Below are 26,334 nucleotides of genomic sequence, written 5' to 3'. Positions count from 1 at the left end.
GTCAAGCGCCACCTGCAGTGGAAAACATAGACTGCACCTGCCTACAGTATCCTGCCAACTACACTAAAGGTGAGATGGTCTCCTTTATAAAAAAAATTTGAAGGATGGGGGCAAATAAAAGCTATGGCTATGGCTTTCCATAATCTCAAAATGTGCCACACATCCTTATTAATGTCTTCTTTCTTCTTCCAGTTTCGTTACCTCAGCCATACGCCCTACAGGAAGTGAAACTCCCTCTGATAAATTCCGATACATGTGATCGCATGTTCCTTGAGAAATATGGAGACATGTACCCAGTGGGGACAATCCGCAGTGACAATATTTGTGCCGGTTATACCAACCAAAGAAAAGATGGTTGCCAGGTGTGTAAAACCGACTTTGTGTCTTCTATTTTTTTATTGGAGATTTATTTGATGCTGACATCCCTCGCAGTCCTGTACACAGGTAATGTTTTGAGCAAGGCCAAGTTGTTCTTGTTGTTGTTTTACCAACTTAGAATCTAGTGCAGTGGTTGTGAACCTGGAGTCGGGAACCCCCTCGGGGGTCGAATGACGATTTGCCAGGGGTCGCTGAATCTTGGGCTGTTCCTGAAGCCCGCACCGCTCTCCCAGCCTTTTCGTGACAGCCCAGCAGGACTGTCCCCCTGGAGCCCGCGGCCGCCCACTCAGCCTCTTCGCAGCCGCCCATTCAGTTCACGGAATAGAGGTCAGCTGACTGGTGAGGTATGTGAAGTGGGAGGGGCTGAAGGAGACCCTATCTCCTGATTTCGGCACAGGTGTCACTGCTGCGAGACAACACAGAGCTGGAGACGCCAGAGGCGGCTCTAGGCTTTGCGAGGCCTTAGGCAAAACTTAACATGGGGTCCCACTCACGCCCATAATGGGAAAAATAATTCAAGGGCAAGAGCCTCTTCCCCACAACCCTGGCCGGTGGTTGTGGGAGTCTGCCGGCAGGGGGCTTATCGAAATCTGGAAGCCCCCTTTAACAAGGCGGCCCCCAGATCCTGCTCTTTAATAACTAAGGGGCTGGGGCCACCCGGAGATGTCACCTGGTGAACCCACCCCCTTGTGACGTCATTGACTGAGGGCATGCTGGGTCATTGACATCACAAGGGGTGATATCACCGATATTCACTGGTTGTTAGGGACACTGGCGGCCTGAGCACAGCGGTGTTAAGGTCCCCTGTCCCTCAAAACTGGGGTAATGCATTGGGAAAGTTAGGCGGCCACAAGGCCCCTGTGAGTGTGAGGCCTTAGGCGACCGCCTAATTAAAGAGCCGCCTCTGGGAGACGCAGTGAAGCCAGAGACACATTAGGATTTTGTATAAGGCTTGCTTGCCATACATTATTCCTGTACAACTTTTCTTTAGATTTACCAAAACCATATAATAGGAGGTCAAACCTAAACACTTAAAATTTCAATGCAATCAGGCAGGCCCTTCCATTACATAATAAGGTAAATCTAAAGAAAATTGAATAGGAAAACTGTATGGTGTATGGCCAGCCTAAAGGGGTTGTAAAGTCATTTTTTTTTTTTTAAATAACAAACATGTTATACTTATCTCCACTGTGCAGCTCTTCTGCACAGAGTGTCCCCGAACCTGGTCTTCTGGGGTCCCTCGGCGGCTGTCTTGGCTCCTGCCTGCAAGAACTAAACACCTTAATGGGAAGCTCTCTCGCATGGTGGTTAGTTCTTGTGGGCGCGCTCCCGTGATACAGCCGGAGGCTATAGCCGCTCACTGTATCACTCGGGCCTGCCCCCCGGCGCGCCGCGTCATTGGATGTGATTGACAGCAGCGCAAGCCAATGGCTACGCTGCTTTTAATCCATCCACTCTAGCCAATCAACGGCCAGGCTGAGCGGCGAAGACGACATCGGGGGTGAGCGCAGCAGGTGAACGGGCTCAGGTAAGTAAAACTGGGGGGCGGTATTGTCGGATGTTTTTTCACCTTAATGCATAGGATGCAATAAGGTAAAAAAACATGAACCTTTAGTGTCCCTTTAAGGAAAGCCGACAAGTTGTAAAAATATTAACAGAAAAAAACAATAGAATGCTTATGTGTAGTGTATGGTAGTAGAGAAGAAAGCACTCACATAGCCACATCCGTAAATGATAAGGCGAACAAGAAAAAAAGGGGTACCAAAATTGGTAACCCAAGGTTGGACTTTTGAGGCACAGTAAACCATGGAGAATATTCAATTCTCTACATGTTTTACCACAATTAGTAGCTTCCTCAGGAGAATTCCATTTATCAGGCACTATCTACTGAAATTAGAAAGAAAACAATACATATACTGTATATACTCGAGTATAAGCCGACCCGAATATAAGACGAGGCACCTAATTTTACCCCAAAAAAATGGGAAAACTTATTGTCTCGAGTATAAGCCTAGGGTGTCCATCTGCATGCCTCACTGTGCCTCACTGTGTCCATGTGCATGCCTCACTGTGTCCATGCCTCACTGTGACCATGCCTCACTGTGCCCATGCCTCACTGTGACCATGCCTCACTGTGCCCATGCCTCACTATGCCCATGCCTCACTGTGCCCATGCCTCACTATGCCCATGCCTCACTGTGCCCATGACCAGACTGACGTTTAACATGGGAGTATATGGAAGGGGTGCCTGGTTTTGAAAAATTGGTGCTCCCCGGCCGTAGATCCCCCAGACAACAACCTTTGCACACTTGTAGAGGAGAAATTGGGCTATAAGTGTGCCAATTTCCGGGTCCAGGGGACCTACGACCGGCCGGTACCGGGTCCCCAAAATCACCAGAGAAATTACAGTTTAACATGGGAGTCTATTGAAGGGGTGCCCGGCTTTGAAAAATTATTGCTCCCAGGCCGTAGGTCCCCAGGGACAACAATTTTTGCACCCTTGTAGAGGAAGAGTGGGACTACATGTGTGCCAAGTTTGGGGTCCAGAGGACCTATGGCCAGCCGGTACCGGGTCCCCAAAATCCGGGAGATCAGGCGCAAAAAGGTGACTCGAGTATAGACCGAGGGGGGCATTTTCAGCACAAAAAAATGTGCTGAAAAACTCGGCTTATACTCGAGTATATACGGTAATTACAATATGATAATACAGAAATGCACGAATATTAAACAAAAATACCCAAAAGATAATATTTGATCCTCAATTTGGCTGAGGCCACAATGACAGACTCTATTAGGAGCAAAGGTCACCTGTATAGAGATGGACTGAAGCTGTATAGAGCCAGATGCTTTTCTTGATAGAAGAAATGGTCCAATGGTTTTGGGATTCATCTTTTGCTTATTTATTTTTTTCAGGGAGATTCAGGAGGTCCCTTGGCATGCCAGGTAGGCGACACTTGGTTCCTGGTTGGGATTGTCAGCTGGGGGGTTGGCTGTGCCACACCTGGCATCCCTGGAGTCTACACCAAAGTCTCCAACTTCACCACTTGGATGGTCGAACAGTGTAATCTCAATGACACCTTCAAAAAAATTAACTCCACAACAGTAAAGACCACAACAGTAAAGACCACAACAGTAAAGACCACAACAGCAAATACCGCAACAGCAAATACCACAACAGCAAATACCACAACAGCAAATACCACAACAGCAAATACCACAACAGCAAATACCACAACAGCAAATACCACAACAGAAAAGCCCACAACAGCAAATACCACAACAGTAAAGCCCACAACAGAAAAGCCCACAACAGAAAAGCCCACAACAGTAAAGACTACACCATGCTCCACTGCCAAATTATCCTCTCAACAGCCCAAACAGGCAGCTCAGGTCTTAGGTGCGGTCAAACAAACCACTGCTGCCAATGGAGCCAACCTTGGATCTTCTATAACGATGAGCCTTCTGATTATATCTTCCATAATCGTCAAAATACAGGACATTCTGTAAAAAAAAAATTGAAATACCGTAATTAAGATGACAAAGCCAGGATGTTAATTTTTTCGTTCTTTATCTTTGCGTTTATGTTTTTGGTGGGACTCTCAAGGAACACTATCCCTGAACTTTCAACTATCTCTTTATGGCTTATTTGATTAAGTCACCCCTTCAAAGTAGAGGTGAAAGCATATTCCTTCATCCCAGAACATGGGGTGCAGGCTTGTCCCCATAAAAATACAGAGGGTTAGTAAATGCGCCGTATTTCCCGGTGTATAAGGCGATCGGGTGTATAAGACGACCCCCTAATTTTAAATTTTTTGAAGATTTTTTTTTGCCCGTACTCACCTTATAAGACGACCCGCCTTCCGACGCTTCATACTTCTTCCTTCTTCTTGCTGGACGCGGAGCCATAGTCTTCTTCCTTCTTGCTGGAGCTGGAGCCAATCACGGCGAGCGATGTATTCTATTAATGAATACAAAGCCTGCTTGGATTGGCAGAGGCTGTGACATCATCAGCCCACGCCCCTCTGACTCTCAAAGCCAATCCAAGCAGGCTACTGTATGTCGCCTGCTCGGATTGGCAGAGGTTGTTCCTCCAACCCAAGCAGGCTCTGTATTCATTTGAATACATCGCTCACCGGGATTGGCTAAGCGGTATATACTGTGTGTAAGTGAAGCTACATACAGTATTACTGCACATCCAGCCAGGGCCGTCTTAATAGCATCATGGGCCCCTGGGCAAAGTAATGCTCTGGGGCCCCTACAATGGGGACAGTGCAGGTAAACAGGAATCAAGTAGGTAGAAGGTAGGGAATATCTACAGTGTAGAGGGGTCAGAGTACTGGGCAATATCTGGGATGTAGAGGGGCAGCCCGGGCTCAAGGACCAGCTGCTTTGGGGAAAGGGCAGGGGCCCCCCATGCAGCTGGGGCCCCTGGGCAGTGTCCAGGTGTGCCCTCTCATTAAGACAGCCCTGCATCGGCTCGTTGTAAGTGTTGTATGTCACCGCGTTCTTGACGGTTGGAATTTCCGACAAGATTTGTGTGACCGTGTGTATGCAACACAAGTTTAAGCCAACATTCCATCGGAAAAAAAACGCGGTTTTCTTGTCGGAATTTCCGATCGTGTGTACGCGGCATAAATCAGCCTCTAAGGGTAGGGCCCCCCCCCACATCACGTGCTTTCCACAGAAACGCGTAGCCCCTCAGTAGATGTGTGAAGGTTCTGTTAATTGTGAATGGAACCCCCACACATCTTCAAACTTATGTGTTTTTGGAAGAGAGTCAGAAGCTTATTTTTCCCAGTTGCTCGCTCATAGGTCAGCTGATTGAAATGAATGGGCTGCCCTACATGCGGCCTGCGGGCAATGCCGGCGCTCAGTCACACCTGTATGGCGTAAGCCGATCCTTAAATATATAGTTTGCTGTTTGTGTTTGAGCTCTTTGTATATTATTTAGATGTTTTCTTAATAGATACCGTGACCACACTTCCTTAATATTTCTAGAATTTGTAGGTTTATTTATTAAGCCCGGAAATAATCGGAAATTCCCCATTCCCGGGTGTTTCCAAGCCTTTCCAAGGGTTTTCCGAGGTCAGCTGAGTTGTCCTCGGGGCTTTCCATGTGTTTCTGAGGCTCTCCGGCACCCCCACCTCTGGCCACATGCGGTATTGCATGCCATTGAAGTCAATGCAGAACAAATTATTTTCGTTTCCATTGACTTCTATGGGGAAACTCGCTTTCATATGCGAGTACTTTGGATTACGAGAATTCTCCTGGAACGGACAATGCTTGTAATCCGAGGTTCCACTGTAAGTGATATCTGATCAGCCTCTGTGAAAGCTGTAAATCATTGTAGCAGCCCAAGCTATTACCGCGATGGCTGACAACCTTTGGGTTCCATGCCAAGAGGCTGTCCTTCTACATAGTAACCACAGGGGGTATGCTCGCTTGACATGGCCACTGTTTTGAACATTGGGCCAGCTTGGCACAATGTATTTATGCCTATATGATGCCTGATCGGCTTCCATGGAAACTGTAAACCATTGCAGTAGCCCAAGCTTCTACAGTGATGGCCACAATCTTTTGGGTGCCGTACCAAGTGAGGGCCCTTCTGTTAAGTAAGGGAGTTTCTTTTTTGGCATGGCCACCATTTAGGTCCCATTCACACCTGTGTATCATGTTTTATGCACTTTTATGTATTTTTTTTGCACATTGTTGTGCGAAAGCACATTTGAATGTGCTTCAAATGGGCCAAAGTAGCTCTTCAATTTTTGCTTTAGCAGGGAGCCCTTCAAGCTCTTGTATTGCTCCGTTTTGTTGAGTGTACGACGCGTTTCATCACATGACAAAATGTGTTTCTGCTAGCTGCATTTAGGCTCCATTCACACCTAGGCGTTTTGACGCCCGACGCTATCGCAGCCTGACATACGCTTGAGGGATGATTTAACATTGTCGGCTATGGAGATGATTCACATCTCCACGCTGAAACGCCGTACGCCTGAAGCTCAAAACAAGTCCCTGACCCTTTTTTTCAGGTGGCTTCGGCGTTCGGCCATAGCCGACAATGTGTAAATCACCCCTCCAGCGAAAACCGCGGTAAAAAACGCAGCGTTTTGACGCGGAAAATCGCGGGACAAAACGCCGCAATTTGTCGCGGCAAATCGCGGTACAATACGCCGCGTTCAGGTGTGAATGGAGCCTTAGGCCCCGTACACACGAGAGGATCGATCCGCTGAAATTGATCCGCGGATCGGTTTCAGCGGATAGATCCGCTGGTGTGTACGATCCAGCGGATATTTATCCGCAGATATATTTCGGGCCGACCGATTTCCAGCGGATAAAAATTTCTTAGCATGCTAAGAAATCTATCCGCTGGAATCGGCTCCAGCGGATCGATCCGGTGGTCTGTACAGACTCACCGGATCGATCCGTCCGAACCCATCCCTCGCATGCGTCATAATGATTCGACGCATGCGTGGAATTGCTTATATGACAGCGTCGCGCACGTCGCCGCATCATCATCGCGGTGACGGCGCGACACGTCACCGCGGTGTAAATTCGGCGCGGATTTCGATCCGATGGTGAGTACAATCCAGCGGATCGAAATCCTCAGAGGATTTATCCGCGGTAACGGTCCAGTGGACCGTATCCGCGGATAAATCCTCTCGTGTGTACCCGGCATCAGGGTGTTATTAACAATTAATGGCACGATGTGTGTTTTCCGGACACGTGCAGGTGTGATCGGGGGCCTTAGAGAATGCCTTACATTTTTCTCAATTATCGCAAAACCTTCTCTGATTGGAGGAGGTGGAGAGGGGCCCCTGTCATGATCTCCAATCAGAGAACACTTTGCATTTAGAGCACAAATTCTGTCAATAATTAAAGAAAAACAAATGACCCGACATCTACCTTAATAGGAGTATAGGGTTGATGGTAAGGGTCAGGTTGATTGCTAAACACACAGGTGGTAGGTGGTAAAGGGAGAGCATAGTAGTGATGTATGTACAGGTGGTGGGTGTGGTTAAAAAAAAATCTAGCGATGTTGTATTTATTTTCTTTATATACTTATGGTCAGGAGTAAAAAAAATTACTTTTTCTTTTTTTTTGATAGGCAAATAGAGAACATTACATATAAATATTTAGCATTTCTGTATCCAGACGGCAGAAGGCTCCTTTGCACATGCTTATCTTCTGTGCAGATTGCCTTCTGCTTATAGAGCTCAGTAACTAAAGCTGAAATGTACACACAGCTGGCAGACTCAGAGTAGTGACTCCTCATCCAAGCCACGTGCAGATTGGCCATACAGGGCCAGATTCTCAAAAGAGTTACGCCGGTGTATCTACTGATACACCGGCGTAATTCGAAATTCCCGCCGGCGTATCATTGTTTTGTATTCGCAAAACAAGATACGCCGGAATTAGGCTACGATCCGACTGGTGTAAGTCACTTACACCGTCGGATCCTAAATGCAATACAACGCTGACCGCTAGGTGGCGTTTACGTTCAGGTCTCATTTGACTATGCAAATGAGCCTGATACGCCGATTCCCGAACGAATTTGCGGCGCGTACTCGTCGTTTACGTCGTTTCCGTAAGGTTACCCCTGCTATATGAGGGGTAACCTTATGCCAGTCCGCCGTATGCCATGTTAAGTATGGCGTCGGGTACGCGTCGTCTTTTTCCGTCGGTTACGTCGTTTTCCTAAGTCGTTCTTGAATACGACTTTACGTCAATGACGCTCACGTCGGCGTCATTGACGTTTTCCGTCGTGAGCTGGAGCATGCGCACTGGGCTATTTTTCAGCCCGGCGCATGCGCAGTTCAATCGACGCGGGGGCGTGCTTAATTTGAATACAAGCCGCCCCCTTTGAATTACGCGGCCATATGCCGGGCCATTTACACAACGCCGCCGCAAATTACGGAGCAAGTGCTTGGAGAATACGGCACTTGCTCCAGTAAGCTGCGGTGGCGTAGTGTAAATGGCTTACGCTACGCCAATGTGGGATCTTGGAGAATCTGGCCCACAGAGTCTTAATTAAAGAGAGTGTGTGAAGGCAAACATCTTCTGCTCGGTTCTAGAAGACCCCTAGTGCTCTGGGAATCCTCTGTCATGGGTGTTGCCTGTATTAATGTTCACATGTAAAACAAAGATTTTATAAAAATATTAAACAAAAAAAATAAAAATAAACAGTTTATAATATAATAACGTTTTTGTTTCATTAATACTGTTCATGTAGCACTATCCCTGCAGGGATTAACTTTTTTCTTTTCCCAAACAGTACGGAAGATACCAGTCACCCAAGCAACAGTCCGTTCATTACGGCTCCAAAAACAGTCTACAGCAGGGGGTCTCAAACTGGTGACCCTCCAGCTGTTGTGAAACTACAAGTCCCGTCATGCTGGTACCTGTCCGCCTTGCAATGCCTCATGGGACTTGTAGTTTCACAACAGCTGGAGAGCTGCCGGTTTGAGACCCCTGGTCTAGCGGTTGTCTTTTTGTGTTTTATTGCAGGTAAACGTTGGAAACTGGATGGGAATTGGGGCATAGGGTACTCCAAAAGCACTCCCCAATGGTTGGTGATCAGAGCAGTGATGTATTATGGCCTAGGCCGACAAGACCCAGGCCTAGGGCGGCACTTTGCGGGGGGCGGCAAAATCCCATCCTGTCCCCCTGTGCTCATCCCATCCTGTCCCCCTGTGCTCATCCCATCCTGTCCCCCTGTGCTCATCCCATCCTGTCCCCCTGTCCTCATCCCATTCTGTCCCCCTGTCCTCATCCCATCCTGTCCTCATCCCATCCTGTCCCCCTGTCCCCATCCCATCCTGTCCCTCTGTGCTCATCCCACCCTGTCCCTCTGTCCTCATCCCACTCTGTCCTCATCCCATCCTGTCCCCCTGTGCTCATCCCATCCTGTCCCCCTGTGCTCATCCCATCCTGTCCCCCCTGTGCTCATCCCATCCTGTCCCCCTGTCCTCATCCCACCCTGTCTTCATCCCATCCTGTCCCTCTGTCCTCCCATGAAAATGACAGGGCGGGTCTTAAAAAGGAAGGGGTGCATCATATATAAAGTAGGGGGTGCGCGAGTTTTACCAGGCCTAGGGCGGCACAAAACCTAAATGCACCCCTGGATCAGAGGACAGTCTTTCTAATATTAGTAGAAGCTAGTAGTCAACAGTCCAAGGCCCCACAGCTGAAGACCATGGGGCAAGTCTTTGGGAATCTGGTTACCTTACACCAGAGGCGGCTCTAGGCTTTGTGAGGCCTTAGGCAAATCTGAGACATGAGGCTCCACTCACATCCATAATACACGACAAAAAATAACTGTATAAATTGCATATATTAAGAGTTTTAAATTCTATGAACTATGAATTCACTGTTTATAACATTTTCTCTAAGGGGGGGGGGGGCGGGGTGGGGGCTCTGGTGACCGAAGATTACCTTTAAATCAGAGTCCACTGCATTCCTCTTTACATCAGAGTTCCAACTTGCATTTAAAATGGGAACTGAAGATGTGGAGGGGCCTCTGGAGCACCTTCCGCAGAGTGAGAGAGTCTCAGACATGATACCAGAGATGGTCAGAGACTGCAGACATGATACAAGAGATGGTCAGAGACCGCAAACATGATACAGGAGATGGCCAGAGACTGCGAACATGATACAAGAGATGGTCAGAGACTGCAGACATGATACAAGAGATGGTCAGAGACTGCAGACATGATACAAGAGATCAGTGTCAGCTTTTGCTCACAATTCTTGGGGGGGGGGGGGGGGGAACAAACAAACTGAAAAATCTAGAAAAAAAAAAACATCAAATGCAGCCACTGTGCACATCAAATGCAACCACTGTGCCCATCAAATGCAACCACTGTGCCCATCAAACGCAACCACTGTGCCCATCAAACGCAACCACTGTGCCCATCAAACGCAACCACTGTGCCCATCAAATGCAACCACTGTGCCCATCAAACGCAACCACTGTGCCCATCAAACGCAACCACTGTGCCCATCAAATGCAGCCACTGTGCCCATCAAATGCAACCACTGTGCCCATCAAACGCAAACACTGTGCCCATCAAATGCAACCACTGTGCCCATCAAAAGCAACCACTGTGCCCCATTTAACTAGCAACCCCCCATCAGCTCATTGTCTGAGCGGTACTTACCCCATCTCGGTGGTGGGTCAGACAGCAGGTGACAGCGGTGAGCTGTGTCCTCCATGCTTCCACCGTGTGCCTCTCTTCTTTCCTCCTGCTAGGCATCCAATAGGATTGCCTGTGTTTTCAGCCAATCAGGTGATGGGTATCAGACTCGCGCTTCCTGATTGGCAGAGAGGACATTCTCACCTATGCGGTCTGATTCTTGTGCAAGTTCGCACTGCAATCTGTGAACCAATCTGGGGGTGCCATTAACAATGTATTGACACTGCATCGGTTCGTAGAAGGCAACATGAACTGCCTGCGGGAGAGATGCAATGCGGGAACCAGCGCTGTAATCGCGCTTGTTCCCGCATCACACCAGTGTTGAAGAGAGAGAGAGAGAGATAGATAGCGAGATAGAGAGAGAGAGAGAGAGAGAGAGAGAGAGAGAGAGAGAGAGAGAGAGAGATAGAGATAGAGATAGAGACAGAGAGAGAGAGAGATAGAGATAGAGAGAGAGAGAGAGAGAGATAGAGAGAGAGATATAGATAGCGAGAGATAAAGAGATAGAGAGAGAGATAGAGAGATATAGATAGAGAGAGAGAGAGAGAGAGATATAGATAGAGAGAGAGATAGATAGATCGATAGATAGAGAGAGAGATATAGATAGATAGATAGCGAGAGAGAGAGAGAGATATAGATAGAGAGATAGATAGCGAAAGAGAGATAGAGAGATATAGATAGAGAGATAGATAGATAGATAGCGATAGCGAGAGAGAGAGAGAGAGAGAGAGAGAGAGAGAGAGAGAGAGAGAGAGAGAGAGAGGGAGAGAGAGATATAGATAGAGAGATAGATAGATAGATAGATAGATAGATAGATAGATAGATAGATAGATAGATAGATAGATAAATAGATAGAGAGAGAGATATAGATAGATAGATAGATAGATAGATAGATAGATAGATAGATAGAGAGAGAGAGAGATAAAGATAGATAGATAGATAGATAGATAGATAGATAGATAGATAGATAGATAGAGAGAAAGAGAGAGAGATTTATATATTTTTTTTAAACATAACACGCCTCATCGTTACCCTGAGTAGAGAAGAGAAGATATATATATTATATATGATATATTGCCATCAATGGTATGAAATCAATAGTATGCCGTTTGCAATAAACTTTGAATAAAATATTTAATTTTAATGGTCCAAAAAAAGTCAGGCAAAATGGTCGGCCCTCACGCATGTACACTTCATGAAATCTGACCCTCTTTGAAAAAAGTTTGGACACCCCTGGTGTAGAGTGAGTGACTTCTAAACCCAATTGGCTAGTTTTCATATAAATATTCTATTTTCCTAGAGTTCAGCACCTTGGTAAGCCTATTCTTTGTTTCTGTAGACTTTGGATGGGGATCGGTATCATGACACCTATAAGTGTAAATGTATGACAAAGGAAGCCGCACTTCAGCTGTAGAGTGTTGTGAATATTTCATGGTCTCCATACACAGAATGGATGATTTGGGGTGGTGTTGGCTTGTTGCTGGTTACCAAGGTGTTAGAGGGATGAGAACACACCATCCCGGGTCTCATGTTACTCCGAGGTGTGAGATTTTATTATCCTGGAGATGAGCAGAAGACCAAGACACACCAATATGGCAACGAGGAGCCTCTCTGCAATTCTTCTGATGAATATCGGTAGGTGAAATATTCCTTCTCAATTTTTTGCAAAGCTTTCATTTCAAACATCATTTGTCAGCCAATACATACATAAAACATAACGAAACATAACTAAAAGGATATGTGTCAAAGGCAAGAACACTTCTAATTGAGACAGCAAGCTGACTCCTGACCATGGGCTCCAATAATGGGTTCCACAGAATTGCCAGAGAACATTCCTTTCCAGACCATGATGGAGATGACCAACTGGTTCTAAGGGTGCCGCATCAGCTCCCAGCTGGTCACAATGTACAACATGGGTAAGATATGTCTTCAGCACACCAACAAAGCTCCTTATTTTTATATGGTCACATCGAAAACCAACATTTTGGTCCATGTGGGAACCCTTCATTGGGCATGTGATACACCAGTGATGGAGAACCTTGGCATCCTAGATGCTTTGGAACTACATTTCCCATGATGCTTATGTATGCTGCATTATAACTGAGCATTGTGGGAAATGTAGTTCCAAAACATCTGGGGTGCCAAGGTTTGCTATCACTGTGATACACAATGGCCCTGAGTTTTAAGTCTCAGGAATGGACTCGACCATATAAAGGATGTATATGTCTTGAACATAACGTCATACTTTCAGAAAGGATCACCAATCCTTCTTCAGGAGACACAGCTATAATATATGGTCACACACTGTAGAAAACCAATGTTTTGGCCCATATGGGAAGCCTTCATTGAGAATGTGCTACACAAGGGACTATGGAGACATACTGAATGTAGGAGATATGTCTTGAACATAATCTTTCTTGTGTTGGAGACCGTGCTGGACTGACTGGATTGATCACCGTTCCTGAGTGGGTATTCGTCTGGGCAAAAAAGAGATTTTTAATACAGCTTACCTGTAAAATCTTTTTCTTGGAGTACATCACGGGACACAGAGCGGCATTCATTACTATATGGGTTATATGGAGTACCTTCAGGTGTAGACACTGGCAATCTTCAAACAGGAAATGCCCCTCCCTATATAACCCCCTCCCATAGGAGGAGTACCTCAGTTTTGTAGCAAGCAGTATGCCTCCCAAAATGGTCCTCAAAAAGAGGGGTGGGAGCTCTGTGTCCCGTGATGTACTCCAAGAAAAAGATTTTACAGGTAAGCTGTATTAAAAATCTCTTTTTCTTTATCGTTACATCACGGGACACAGAGCGGCATTCATTACTATATGGGATGTCCCAAAGCAATGCTTACAATGAGGGGAGGGAGAACATCTCCAAGACAAAAGGATTTAATTTAGAGATATACTCAAATCATAATAAATCCAACTTATTTGAGAAAAAATAATCTTAAATTTTAAATTTAACTCAAAAAAAAAAAGAGGAGCCCCCGGGATCCGAGGGTCTCAAACTGCAGCTTGCAGCACTGCCTGCCCGAAGGCAGTATCAGTATTCCTTCTTACGTCCAACTTGTAGAATTTTGTGAATGTGTGGACAGAAGACCAGGTTGCCGCCTTGCAAACTTGAGCCATAGAGATCTGGTGGTGTGCTGCCCAGGAGGCGCCCATGGCTCTAGTAGAATGAGCCTTTAATGATACTGGAGGAGGCAACCCTTTCAAGCCGTAGGCCTGAGTGATTAATTGCTTGATCCACCTAGAAATGGTGGACTTTGCAGCTGCCTGCCCCTTCTTGGGCCCATCCGGTAGAATAAACAGCACATCTGTTTTTCGGATTTTCTCTGTAGCTTTAAGATAGGCCTTCATGGCCCTGACAATATCCAAGGTATGCAGCAACCCTTCCTTTCTGGAAGTAGGTTTAGGGAAGAAGGATGGTAATACCAAATCCTGGTTCAAATGAAAACTGGATATGACCTTCGGTAGGAAGGAAGGATGAGGGCGAAGAACGACCTTGTCCTTATGAAATATAAGATATGGTTCCTTACAGGATAAGGCTGCCAGTTCCGAAACTCTTCTTGCGGAAACTATGGCAACCAAAAATACCAACTTCCTTGTCAGTAGAACCAAAGGAACCTCAGCCAACGGCTCAAACGGTTGTTTCTGTAAACTTGACAGGACAAGATTTAAATCCCACGGACAAAGCGGGGATTTAACTGGAGGTTTAATACGTAAGACCCCTTGGAGGAAGGTCTTAACCAGCGAGTGGGTGGCCAGCGGCCGCTGAAACCACACTGACAGAGCAGAAATCTGTCCTTTGATTGTGCTTAATGCCAATCCTTTATCCACTCCTAGCTGGAGAAAACTTAAAACTCTATCAATGGTGAATTTGCGAGGAAGCCATAGCTTGGACTCACACCAGCCTACATAGGCCTTCCAGACCCTGTGATAAATCACCCTAGAGACCGGTTTCCTGGCTCTGATTAGGGTAGAGATTACCTTCTGAGACAGACCTCTACCCCTGAGAATCAAGGATTCACCTTCCAGGCCGTCAAATTTAGATGCCGTAAGGCAGGGTGGAGGATCGGACCTTGCGATAGCAGGTCTGGCCTTAGAGGCAGAGTCCAAGGGTTTCCCACTACCATCCTTAGGATTAGTGAGTACCATGCCCTTCTGGGCCATGCTGGAGCTACCAGGATGACTGGTATGCGCTCCACCCTGATCCTGCGCAGCAGGCGGGGTAGTAACTGGAGCGGGGGAAATGCATAAAGAAGTTTGAACTGATGCCAAGGGCAAACCAGAGCATCGGTTCCGCAGGCCATCAGATCCCTTGACCGGGACATGAACCTGTCTAGCTTCTTGTTGAGTCTCGATGCCATGATATCCACGTCCGGCACTCCTCAACTTTGGCAGAGTGCTTGAAAGACCTGTGGATGCAGAGACCATTCCCCCGACCATAGAGTCTGGCGGCTTAAGAAGTCCGCCTGAAAGTTGTCCACTCCGGGAATGAATATTGCCGATATGCAGGGCACATGAGCCTCTGCCCATAGGAGAATCAAGCTCACTTCTCTCTGAGCGGCCTGACTCCTGGTTCCCCCTTGGTGATTTATGTATGCCACTGCCGTGGCATTGTCTGATTGAATTCTCACCGGGAACCCCTGCAATTTCGACGTCCAAGCCCTGAGGGCTAGTCGAACAGCTCTGAGCTCCAAGATGTCGATGGGTAACAGCTTCTCTGGCTTTGCCCAAATACCTTGGCGAGTGGAACCCTCCACAATTGCTCCCCAGCCCGTTAGGCTGGCGTCTGTGGTCACTATCTTCCAAGCCACTGGGCTGAAAGACCTTCCCTTCAGTAGGTTCTGAGGATCTAACCACCAACACAGACTTTGCCGGATTCTTGATGAGAGTGGCAACGGGATATCCAAGGCCTGTGGCCTTCTGCTCCATGCTGACAGGATGGCTGCCTGCAGGATGCGAGTGTGGCTCTGGGCGTATGGCACCGCCTCGAAGGTAGCCACCATCTTGCCTAGTAGTCTCGTACATAGGCGAATAGTCGGTTCTTTCTTGCTTAGAACCAGTAGGATTAACACCTTGATGGCCTTGACCTTCCTCAGAGGTAGGAACACTCTTTGTTGTTCTGTGTCTAATCTCATGCCGAGATATTCCAATTGCCTTGTGGGCTGGAATGCTGACTTTTCCCGGTTTAGGACCCAGCCGAACCTCTCGAGGTATTGGACCGTGAGGGCCACTGCTCGCTCCAAGCCGGGAGACGAGTGGTCTATGACTAGGAGGTCGTCCAGGTATGCTAGAATCGTGACCTCTTGAATCCTTAGCTTGGCTAGGATTGGAGCTAGAACTTTCGTGAACACGCGGGGGGCCGTAGCCAACCCGAAGGGAAGCGCCACGAATTGGAAATGACGCGAAGCCACCATAAAGCGTAGATATCTTTGATGTGGCTGATAAATTGGAACATGAAGGTAGGCATCCTTTATGTCTACGGACGCCATGAAGTCGTCCTTTTGGAGTGTGGCAGCTGCTGACCGCACGGATTCCATCCGAAATGAGCGGACTTTTAAGTATGCATTTACCATCTTTAGGTCCAAAATTGGCCTGACATCTCCATTGGGCTTTGGGATGATGAATAGGTTGGAGTAGAAACCCAGTCCCTGTTCCAGGACTGGTACCTCTACTATTACTTCCTGGGAAAGTAGATGAACTAGAGCCGATCTTAATGCGGCTCCTTTCTCCAGATCGTTTGGAATCCTCGACTCCTGGAAATGAGGAGGAGGAAACCTTAGGAACTCTAGCTTGTAGCCTGTGGCCACGGAAGACCGTACCCACTCGTCGGGAATGCTGGCTTCCCAAATCTCCGAAAAGAGTCGCAGCCTTCCCCCCACCTTCGTGGGTGGGGGCGCCCCTTCATAAGGTAGACTTGGGGGCTGGTTTTGCTGGTTTGCGAAACCACTGCCTCTTGCCTCTAACAGCCTGTCTTTGTGATCTGCTGTTGAAGCCGAAGTTTGTTCTTGCAGGAGGCCGTTGATACTGCTTAGTATTAGAGGGCCCCTGTCCAGGGGAGGACTGTCGTTTAAACGCAGGCCCCTGAACCTTCTTCTTAGTTGGCAAGAGAGTACTCTTGCCGTTTGAAATGGTCTGAATGTATTTATCTAGGTCTTCTCCGAAGAGCCGACCTCCATGGAAGGGGAACCCTACCAGGAGTTTCTTGCATGGGGGCTCAGCCTCCCAGCTTTTTAACCATAAGAGTCTTCTCATATGGATAAGAGATAACGATAAACGTGACGCTTGCTGGATAGAATCCTTGATAGCGTCTACCGTAAAACAAATGGCCTTAGGGACATCCGAAAATTCTTCTGCCTGCTCGGCAGGAATAAGTTCAAGCATTTGCTTAAATTGATCCGATAAAGCTTGAGCGACTCCAATCGCAGCCACGGCTGGCTGTACTACTGCCCCTGCAGCAGTGAAGGAGTTTTTAAGTAGTGCTTCCAAGCGTTTATCCACTGGATCCTTGAAAACCTGTATGTTTTCTACAGGGCATGTTAACGATTTGTTAACACATGAGATGGCTGCGTCTACTGCAGGAGAAGCCCATCTCTTGGAAAACTTTTCTTCCATAGGATACAAGACAGAAAATTTCTTAGGTGGTAAGAAAACCTTGTCTGGTTTGTTCCAATCTTGGAACAAGACTCCCTCCAATAGAGGATGGATCGGAAACACCGCACTGCTTTGAGGCGCCCTCAGTGAGCCCAAAGCTGAAACCGTCGATACCTGGAGATCTGGTATAGGCAGGTTGAATGCCTTATGGACCAAGTCCGTCAAGTCTTGAATCCACCAGCTCTCCCTCAGGGAGACTGCCCCAGACTCCTCTGTATCCGGATCATCGATCCCTGAACCTACTTGGTCCTTGTCCAAGAGGTCGTCCAATTCCCCAGAGGAAAGGACCTCCTCTTCCGAGGGTCCGCGCACGGGTGACGGAGATCTATTCCGCTTACTACCCCGCATAGCTGCGGCTATCATCTTTCCCATGCTTTTCTGCATCTCATTTAAAGAGGTAAGTAACACCTCCTCCGTGACCATCTTAGGATTGGGTTGACTCGCGTCAGCTCCAGCCCCCGATCCCGATGGCCCAACGGCTCCCAGTGGGGAAAGCAGCGGCATAGCTCTATCCGAGACCTCAGACCCTGTGGGGGAATCCCCACCTTTTGTACCCTCTGATTTGTTCTTTGATGCCATGGTACAATACCGAGGTACACCTGCTACTTATTGGTACCTGGGACTTATAAATAGTTAAATGCCCAAACACCTGTTTGGGGAATAAAAAATGTTTCCTCTTCCCCAGATGACACTTTTTTTTTTTTTTTTTTTTTTCAAAAGAAAACTTTTTTTTTTTTTTTTTTTTTTTTTTTTTTCAATCTAGGCAAGAAAAAACATTCTATCCCCCTGAGTAGTATTGCCAAAGAAAAGACTATGAGATGGAAAAGAAAAACAGCCTATTCCTAGGCTAAACCACAATCTTCTGAAGACTGTAGTATTCTTTCCGGCCACTGTGTGTCCTCGGCGCCCCGTGCTTCACTCCAGTCCTTCCTCCCTCAAACCATAGTATTGAATGAACTGTGGTATCTAAGGAAGGGCCGCCCCTTCCTTAAATCACTGACCCGCCCTTCCCCCCCAGCAAAAACGGCGCCAAATGCGCCTATAAACACGTGCACGCGCGCCGCGCGCGTGCCCGCCGACGGGGGGGGTGTATGGGAGGAAGGGCCTCTCTGTTCCTGCAGCCGCAGCCAGAAAACACACGAGGAGGACAGCGTTTTGCCTGCCTTGCAGGCATGAGGAAGAGGACTGGATAGAGCATCGCCTGGAGGCTTGCAGGTAAGCATAGCTCTCTGACACACACATACATTTGTACACAAAAGGCCCCACTCACAGCTTTTCCAATACTACCAGGGAGGTCACTTTTTTAAGGGGAATAACAACATATAGAGCCATCCTATCTTCATGATATGTGACTGGTTTGCCAGATGCAATGCATAACTTTTAGGCATGTCCCCTGTGACCTCCCAGAAAAAACTTGCTAAGAGCCAAGTTCCGCAAGTTTTCCCCTTACTTACCTGCTCCATGCCGCAGGACTTTGCAAAGCAAGAGGCCCAATCTTCCCCCATCTCCGTGGGGATGTCTAGACCTTCAGGCCCTGGGAACCTTCTTCTTCCATGAAGGATCCACTGTCCTGGACCCATACAGCACCCTGGCAAACAGAAAACATTAGGCGCCCAAAGGTTATCTAAGTTCTGGGCCCAGGGTCCAGCTCTCTTAAAAAGAAAGCATTATGGGCTATACCCCAAGGGTTTGGGGTCCGGTTACTGACCACTTTAGCGCTCAGGCTTTTTTGGACAGAACCGGTAGCTCACCTAATCCCAAGGATGCGGAGGCAAGCTAAACCATGACTAACACCTAAGACACTGGCGTAAAAACTGAGGTACTCCTCCTATGGGAGGGGGTTATATAGGGAGGGGCATTTCCTGTTTGAAGATTGCCAGTGTCTACACCTGAAGGTACTCCATATAACCCATATAGTAATGAATGCCGCTCTGTGTCCCGTGATGTAACGATAAAGAAAAAGGAAGAAATGCCTTCCTGTGGATAGTGCCCAGTGATGGATGGTGGTGATGGGCCTTCTCAGGGATTGGGCCGCTTCCCTTTCTATCTGACCTTATGGTGGATGGTGGCAATGGGCCCTCCCGGTGGACCTTGACCTTATGGTGGATGGTGGCGATGGGCCCTCTTGGTGGACCTTGACCTTATGGTTGACCTTATAATGGATTGTGGCGATGGGCCCTCTCGGTGGACCCTGACCTGTGGTGGATGGTGGCAATGGGCTCTATCGGTGGACCCTGACCTTATGGTTGACCTTATAGTAGATGGTGGAGATGGACCCTCTCGGTGGACCCTGACCTTATGGTGGATAGTGGTGGTGGGCCTTCTCGGTGGACCCTGACCTTATGGTAGATGGTGGCGATGGGCCTTCTCGGTGGACCCTGACCTTATGGTAGATGGTGGCGATGGGCCCTCTCGGTGGACCTTGACCTTATGGTTGACCTTATGGTAGATGGTGGATGGTGGCGATGGGCCCTCTCGGTGGACCCTGACCTTATGGTGGATGGTGGTGGTGGGCCTTCTCGGTGGACCCTGACCTTATGGTAGATGGTGGCGATGGGCCCTCTCGGTGGACCTTGACCTTATGGTTGACCTTATGGTGAATGGAGGCAATGGGCCCTCTGGGTGGACCCTGACCTTATGGTGGATGGTGGCGATGGGCCCTCTCGGTGGACCCTGACCTTATGGTAGATGGTGGCGATGGGCCCTCTCGGTGGACCTTGACCTTATGGTTGACCTTATGGTGGATGGAGGCTATGGGCCCTCTGGGTGGACCCTGACCTTATGATGGATGGTGGCAGTGGGCCTTCTTGGGGATTGGGCCGCTTGCTCTTCTGTTTGACCTTAAGGTCATTTCAGCTTGAAGACTTAGATAAAAAAAAGTAAGAAGCGCCCGTCGTCCAGAGAAATGTGAACCTTTAAAATATGGTTCATGGATCTTTATTAAAAATGAGCAAAATGTACATCAAGCCAAAGCATTTCAGGGGACAGACTCCCCCCCCCCTTTTTTAGGGCTGTTGCTCCATACTTTTTCATGGGAACAATTCCTATGAGTGGTTATGTTGGATGAAGTTTTCTGAATGGCAGGATCAGAGGAGCTTACACTCTAATGTCCCCTCCCCCCCACAGTCACACACTATTATTATACATTTATATACAGTAGCTCTGACATATACTGCAGTGCTGTACAGAGATCACTGAGCCAGTGTCTGAACCAGAGGAGCTTACACTCTAATGCCCCCCCTCCCCTCCACAGTCACACACTATTATTATTATATATTTATATAGCTCTGACATATACCAGTGTTGTACAGAGAACACTGAGCCAGTCACATTCGTCTCTGCACCAGAGAAGCTCACACTCTAATGTCCCCCACAGTCACACACTATTATTATACATTTATATAACTCTCACATATACCGCAGTGCTGTGCAGAGATCGCAGAACCATCAGGCTCTCATCAGGCTCTGCACCAGAGGAGCTCACACTCTAATGCCCCCCCCCCACCAGTAAAGAATTGTATATGTGTGGTACAGAAGGAATCTGGTACATTTTCTGTTCTTCTCTCCTAGTTTCCTCCTCGAACCCCATATCTTGTGGTGTCCCGGCAGTACCCTCCAGCCGTATAGTTGGGGGTTCAGACTCTGTGGCCGGCGAGTGGCCCTGGCAGGTCAGCCTGCAGTACCGGGGCTCCCCTATATGTGGGGGGTCCCTCATCTCCCCGCAGTGGGTGCTGAGTGCCGCACATTGCTTTGACAGGTGGGTGCGATCATTTACTTCCTAATGTCTACGGGCCAGATTCCCGTACATCCTGCGTTGGCGTCGCGTAATCTATTTACACTACGCCGCCACTACTTACAGGAGCAAGTGCCGTATTCTCCAAGCACTTGCTCCGTAATTTGCGGCGGCGTAGTGTAAATGGCCTGGCGTATGGACGCGTAATTCAAAGGGGGCGGCTTGTATTGAAATTAAGCGCGCCCCCGCGCCGATCGAACTGCGCATGCGCCGGGCGGAAAAAGAGCCCAGTGCGCATGCTCCAGCTCACGACGGAAAACGTCAATGACTAAGACGTGAGCGTCATTGACGTAAAGTCGTATTCGCGGACGACTTAGTAAAACGACGTAACCGACGGAAAAAGACGATGCTGACCCGACGCCATACTTAACATGGCATACGGCGGACTGGCGTAAGGTTACCCCTCATATAGCAGGGGTAACCTTACGCTTACGGAAACGACGTAACCGACGACTAGGCGGCGCTAATTCGTTCGGGAATCGGCGTATCAGGCTCATTTGCACAGTCAAATGAGAACTGAACGTAAACGCCACCTAGCGTCCAGCGTCGCATTACATCTAAGATCCGATGGTGTAAGTGACTTACACCTGTCGGATCTACGCCGTATCTATGCGAAAATGATTCTAGGAATCACACGCATAGATACCCGGGCTCAGAAACAGAGATACGACAGTGTTTCCTGAGATACACCATCGTATCTCTTCTGAGAATCTGGCCCTCTGTCAGCATTTGTATTATGTGTTATTTTATAAGAAACTCACAATTATTTTTTATTGTGAAATAGTATTTTTTTTTTCATTTAGCTGTATATTTCTTATTGCACTTCCCCGACCACTAAAACTCCAGCTTCTGAGGTTTACGGCGACACGATAGGATGATCATCGCCATCTAGTGGCCATTATGCAGCATTTTCCCTGATTGAGGCGTTTAGGGTAAAAAAAACAAGTAATTATTGCCATGTAACACACTTCCTTTGTTATACACAGGAGTCACAGTCCTCGGGACTACAGGGTCCTCCTAGGAGGGTACCGGCTGGCAGTCCCCTCCCCCCATGAGCTCCACTCCGGAGTAGAGACCCTGATAACCAATCCACAATACATGACTGTGGGCAACCCGGGGGACATCGCCCTGCTGAAGATGACCAGCGCCCTCAATTATACCAATCATATCATGCCGGTCTGTCTGCCATCCTCCTCTGTCGTCTTCCCCTGTGGCATGGACTGCTGGGTAACCGGCTGGGGGGCCACATCTTCTGGAGGTAAGTGATCTCCTGTTACTAGAAAGTCTGAAAAAGTTTACTCTCCACACCATGCTTGGAATACTCTGCTGGAGGACTCTGCTCCTTCCTCCAGAACTCTCCTCTCCCGAAATACTCTGCACTGCTGGAGGACTCTGCTCCTTCCTCCAGAACTCTCCTCTCCCGAAATACTCTGCACTGCTGGAGGACTCTGCTCCTTCCTCCAGAACTCTCCTCTCCTGAGATACTCTGCTGGAGGACTCTGCTCCTTCCTCTATAACTCTCCTCTCCTGAAATACTCTGCTGGAGGACTCTGCTCCTTCCTCTATCTAATGCTTGCCATATACTATCATCCGGACTCAGTGGTTCTTCATTTCCACCCGCAGTCAGCCTCCGGCACCCGCAAACGCTACAGAAGGTGATGACGCCACTTATTGACCACGTGACCTGTGATCAGATGTACCACGTGGGAGCCGGTGAAAGTAACAGCACGGCGATCATCCAGAGTGACATGATCTGCTCTGGGTACCCCCAGGGGCAAAAAGATTCCTGCCAGGTGGGTCCAAACTTTGGAGATTTAGACTTTTTTCACCACAATGAAAGAGACCAGATACAATGTATTCTGATTGTAGCGCTACCCCTGGAGGAGCCGCTATAGTTTAACAGGTTCTTTCCCAAAGCAGGGCAGAGGGAGCCGGACACACAGTCCATACACTTCAGCTCAAGGAACAGTCTAGGGCAGTGATGATGAACCTCGGCACTCCAGATGTTTTGGGACTACATTTCCCATGATGCCCATGCACTCTGCAGTGTAGTGGAGCATCATGGGAAATGTAGTTCCAAAACATCTGGAGTGCAGAGGTTCCCCATCACTGGTCTAGGGGATGTCTTTCTGGAGAGGATGTAGGGTAGAGTATGGGATGTCTTTCTGGAGAGGATGTAGGGTAGAGTGTGGGATACTCTTTCTGGAGAGGATGTAGGGTAGAGTATGGGATGTCTTTCTGGAGAGGATGTAGGGTAGAGTATGGGATACTCTTTCTGGAGAGGATGTAGGGTAGAGTATGGGATACTCTTTCTGGAGAGGATGTAGGGTAGAGTATGGGATGTCTTTCTGGAGAGGATGTAGGGTAGAGTATGGGATACTCTTTCTGGAGAGGATGTAGGGTAGAGTATGGGATACTCTTTCTGGAGAGGATGTAGGGTAGAGTATGGGACACTCTTTCTGGAGAGGATGTAGGGTAGAGTATGGGATACTCTTTCTGGAGAGGATGTAGGGTAGAGTATGGGATACTCTTTCTGGAGAGGATGTAGGGTAGAGTATGGGATACTCTTTCTGGAGAGGATGTAGGGTAGAGTATGGGATACTCTTTCTGGAGAGGATGTAGGGTAGAGTATGGGATGTCTTTCTGGAGAGGATGTAGGGTAGAGTATGGGATACTCTTTCTGGAGAGGATGTAGGGTAGAGTATGGGATACTCTTTCTGGAGAGGATGTAGGGTAGAGTATGGGATACTCTGGAAACTCTACATAAGAACAGGAGGCCACACTTCTTTGAACCGGGAACAAAATAAGGTCTGCGAGGGGCTGCCTCAGCCAGAATCACCACTGGCGGGTTCACCAGGTAATGTCACCCCGCCCCTTAGTTATTTAAAAGCAGGATCTGGGCGTCGCCTTGTTAAAGGGGGCTTCCAGGTTCCGACAAGCCCTTCTGCCCGCAGACCCCCACAACCACCGGCCAGGGTTGTGGAGAAGAGGCTCTTGTTCTTGAATTATTTTTCCCCATCACGGGTGTGAGTGGGGGCCCCATGTCAAGTTTTGCCTAAGGCCTCACAAAGCCTAGAGCCGCCTCTAGGACCAGCTGCTTTGAGGAAAGGGCAGGGACCCCCCATGCAGCAATATGTAGAAGAATACGTATCGGCCTAAACTGAGGAAAAAAAATGTTTTTTTTATATATTTTTGGGGGATATTTATTATAGCAAAAAGGAAAAAATATTGCATTTTTTTCAAAATTGTCGCTCTATTTTTGTTTATAGCGCAAAAAATAAAACCCGCAGAGGTGATCAAATACCACCAAAAGAAAGCTCTATTTGTGGGAAAAAAAGGACGCCAATTTGTTTGGGAGCCACGTCACACGACTGCGCAATTGTCAGTTAAAGCGACGCAGTGCCGAATCGCAAAAACTGTCCGGGTCCTTTACCTGCATTTTGGTCTGGGTCTTAAGTGGTTAAGACAACACATTCAACATAATGGGCTGGCAATGCAGCAAAACTCCTCGAAAGCCAGATGTGTCCCATCATGTGTAATGCAAAGCGCTACAGCCATGAAATGTGGCGTGCTGTAATACATGTGCATTGCCTTGGGTACATTAGGGTGCCATTCAAAACAAATGGGGCGGCAGGCCAGCAAGGCATGTGACTTTACTGCAGGCAAAGATAGAAATGGATCCCATTATTTGGTCTAATTATTTCTAACCCCTAAATTGCAGGGGGACTCCGGCGGGCCTCTGGTGTGTCATGTTGAGGGGGTCTGGTACCAGGCTGGCATTGTAAGCTGGGGTGAGGACTGCGCTCTACCATACCGCCCTGGGGTGTACACCTTGGTGACAGCTTACCAGTTATGGATGGAGGAAGAGGTCCCAGAGCTGACGTTCATCAATCTGACAAACATACCGGAGCCCAGCGGAGTATGTGGAGCAGATGAGATCCCCACCCCCGAGAGTACAGGTGAGATCCCCACCCCCGAGAGTACAGGTGAGATCCCCACCCCCGAGAGTACAGGTGAGATCCCCACCCCCGAGAGTACAGGTGAGATCTCCACCCCCGAGAGTACAGGTGAGATCTCCACCCCCAAGAGTACAGGTGAGATCCCCACCCCCGAGAGTACAGGTGAGATCCCCACCCCCGAGAGTACAGGTGAGATCTCCACCCCCGAGAGTACAGGTGAGATCCCCACCCCCGAGAGTACAGGTAAAGACTTTCTGTTTCATTACGTGAAGTACAAAAGTCCATGGAGATAACCTTCTGCATGAAGCAACCATTCAGAGATTGCGGAATTTGTCTAGGCCAGCCTTCCTCAACCCTTTCAGACATACCTACCCCTCCTGGGGGAAGCCATCTTGTGACCAAATGCCCAGGCTGTTGGTTATGTTGGGAGCAAACCAAAAATAGAGTGTGAGAGGGGGGTGGGCAGGTGCCCTGGGCAGAGTGTGAGCGGGGGTGGGCGGGTGCCCTGGGTAGAGTGTGAGGAGGGGGGGGTGGGCAGGTACACTGGGCAGAGTGTGAGAGGGGGCAGGGGTGGGCGGGTGCCCTGGGCAGAGTGTGAGAGGGGGGGTGGGCAGGTACACTGGGCAGAGTGTGAGAGGGGGCAGGGGTGGGCGGGTGCCCTGGGCAGAGTGTGAGAGGGGGCGGGGGTGGGCGGATGCCCTGGGCAGAGTGTGAGAGGGGGCGGGGGGGGCGGGTGCCCTGGGCAGAGTGTGAGAGGGGGCGGGGGTGGGCGGGTGCCCTGGGTAGAGTGTGAGAGGGGGGTGGGCAGGTGCCCTGGGCAGAGTGTGAGCGGGGGTGGGCGGGTGCCCTGGGTAGAGTGTGAGAGGGGGGGTGGGCAGGTACACTGGGCAGAGTGTGAGAGGGGGCGGGGGTGGGCAGGTGCCCTGGGCAGAGTGTGAGAGGAGGTGGAGGTGGGCGGGTGCCCTGGACAGAGTGTGAGAGGGGGCGGGTGCCCTGGGCAGAGTGTGAGAGGGGGCGGGAGGGGGCGGGGGTGGGCTGGTGCCCTGGGCAGAGTGTGAGAGGGGGCAGGGGTGGGCGAGTGCCCTGGGCAGAGTGTGAGAGGGGGCAGGTTGTTATCAGGCATAAGAGTATCGTTATCCTTTGCTGGGCATCACTAAATGGCGGCCCGCGTCCGGCCTGAGCTGCTGCTCTTCATGGACCGCCACGATTGCGCCATTTAATTGCCGATTTTGTCCCCAGCCTCCTCCGCCATGAACGCGGTGACGTACAACGACCCGAGAAAAATGAAGTTCAATAGGCAGTACGGCTCTTGTGAGCATGCGTAGGATTTTTGTGCGGCGGAATTG

At 48.8% G+C, this 26,334-nt stretch overlaps 1 protein-coding gene across 1 annotated transcript in view; it reads left to right on the top strand.

Moving 5' to 3' along the window:
• Positions 1-26,334, top strand: part of LOC120944330 — a 110,079-nt gene that overhangs the window by 52,950 nt on the left and 30,795 nt on the right. Inside the window, exons 12-17 of the mRNA XM_040358382.1 lie at positions 193-362; positions 3,292-3,883; positions 20,807-20,993; positions 22,016-22,287; positions 22,653-22,822; positions 24,751-25,231. Coding sequence (XP_040214316.1) covers positions 193-362; positions 3,292-3,883; positions 20,807-20,993; positions 22,016-22,287; positions 22,653-22,822; positions 24,751-25,231 — 1,872 coding nt within the window. The remainder of the gene's footprint in view (positions 1-192; positions 363-3,291; positions 3,884-20,806; positions 20,994-22,015; positions 22,288-22,652; positions 22,823-24,750; positions 25,232-26,334) is intronic.

Source organism: Rana temporaria, chromosome 6, assembly GCF_905171775.1.
Source record: "Rana temporaria chromosome 6, aRanTem1.1, whole genome shotgun sequence".
Taxonomy (NCBI): domain Eukaryota; kingdom Metazoa; phylum Chordata; class Amphibia; order Anura; family Ranidae; genus Rana; species Rana temporaria.
The sequence above is the reverse complement of the archived record's forward strand: the minus strand, read 5'-3'. Positions and strand labels throughout refer to the sequence as shown.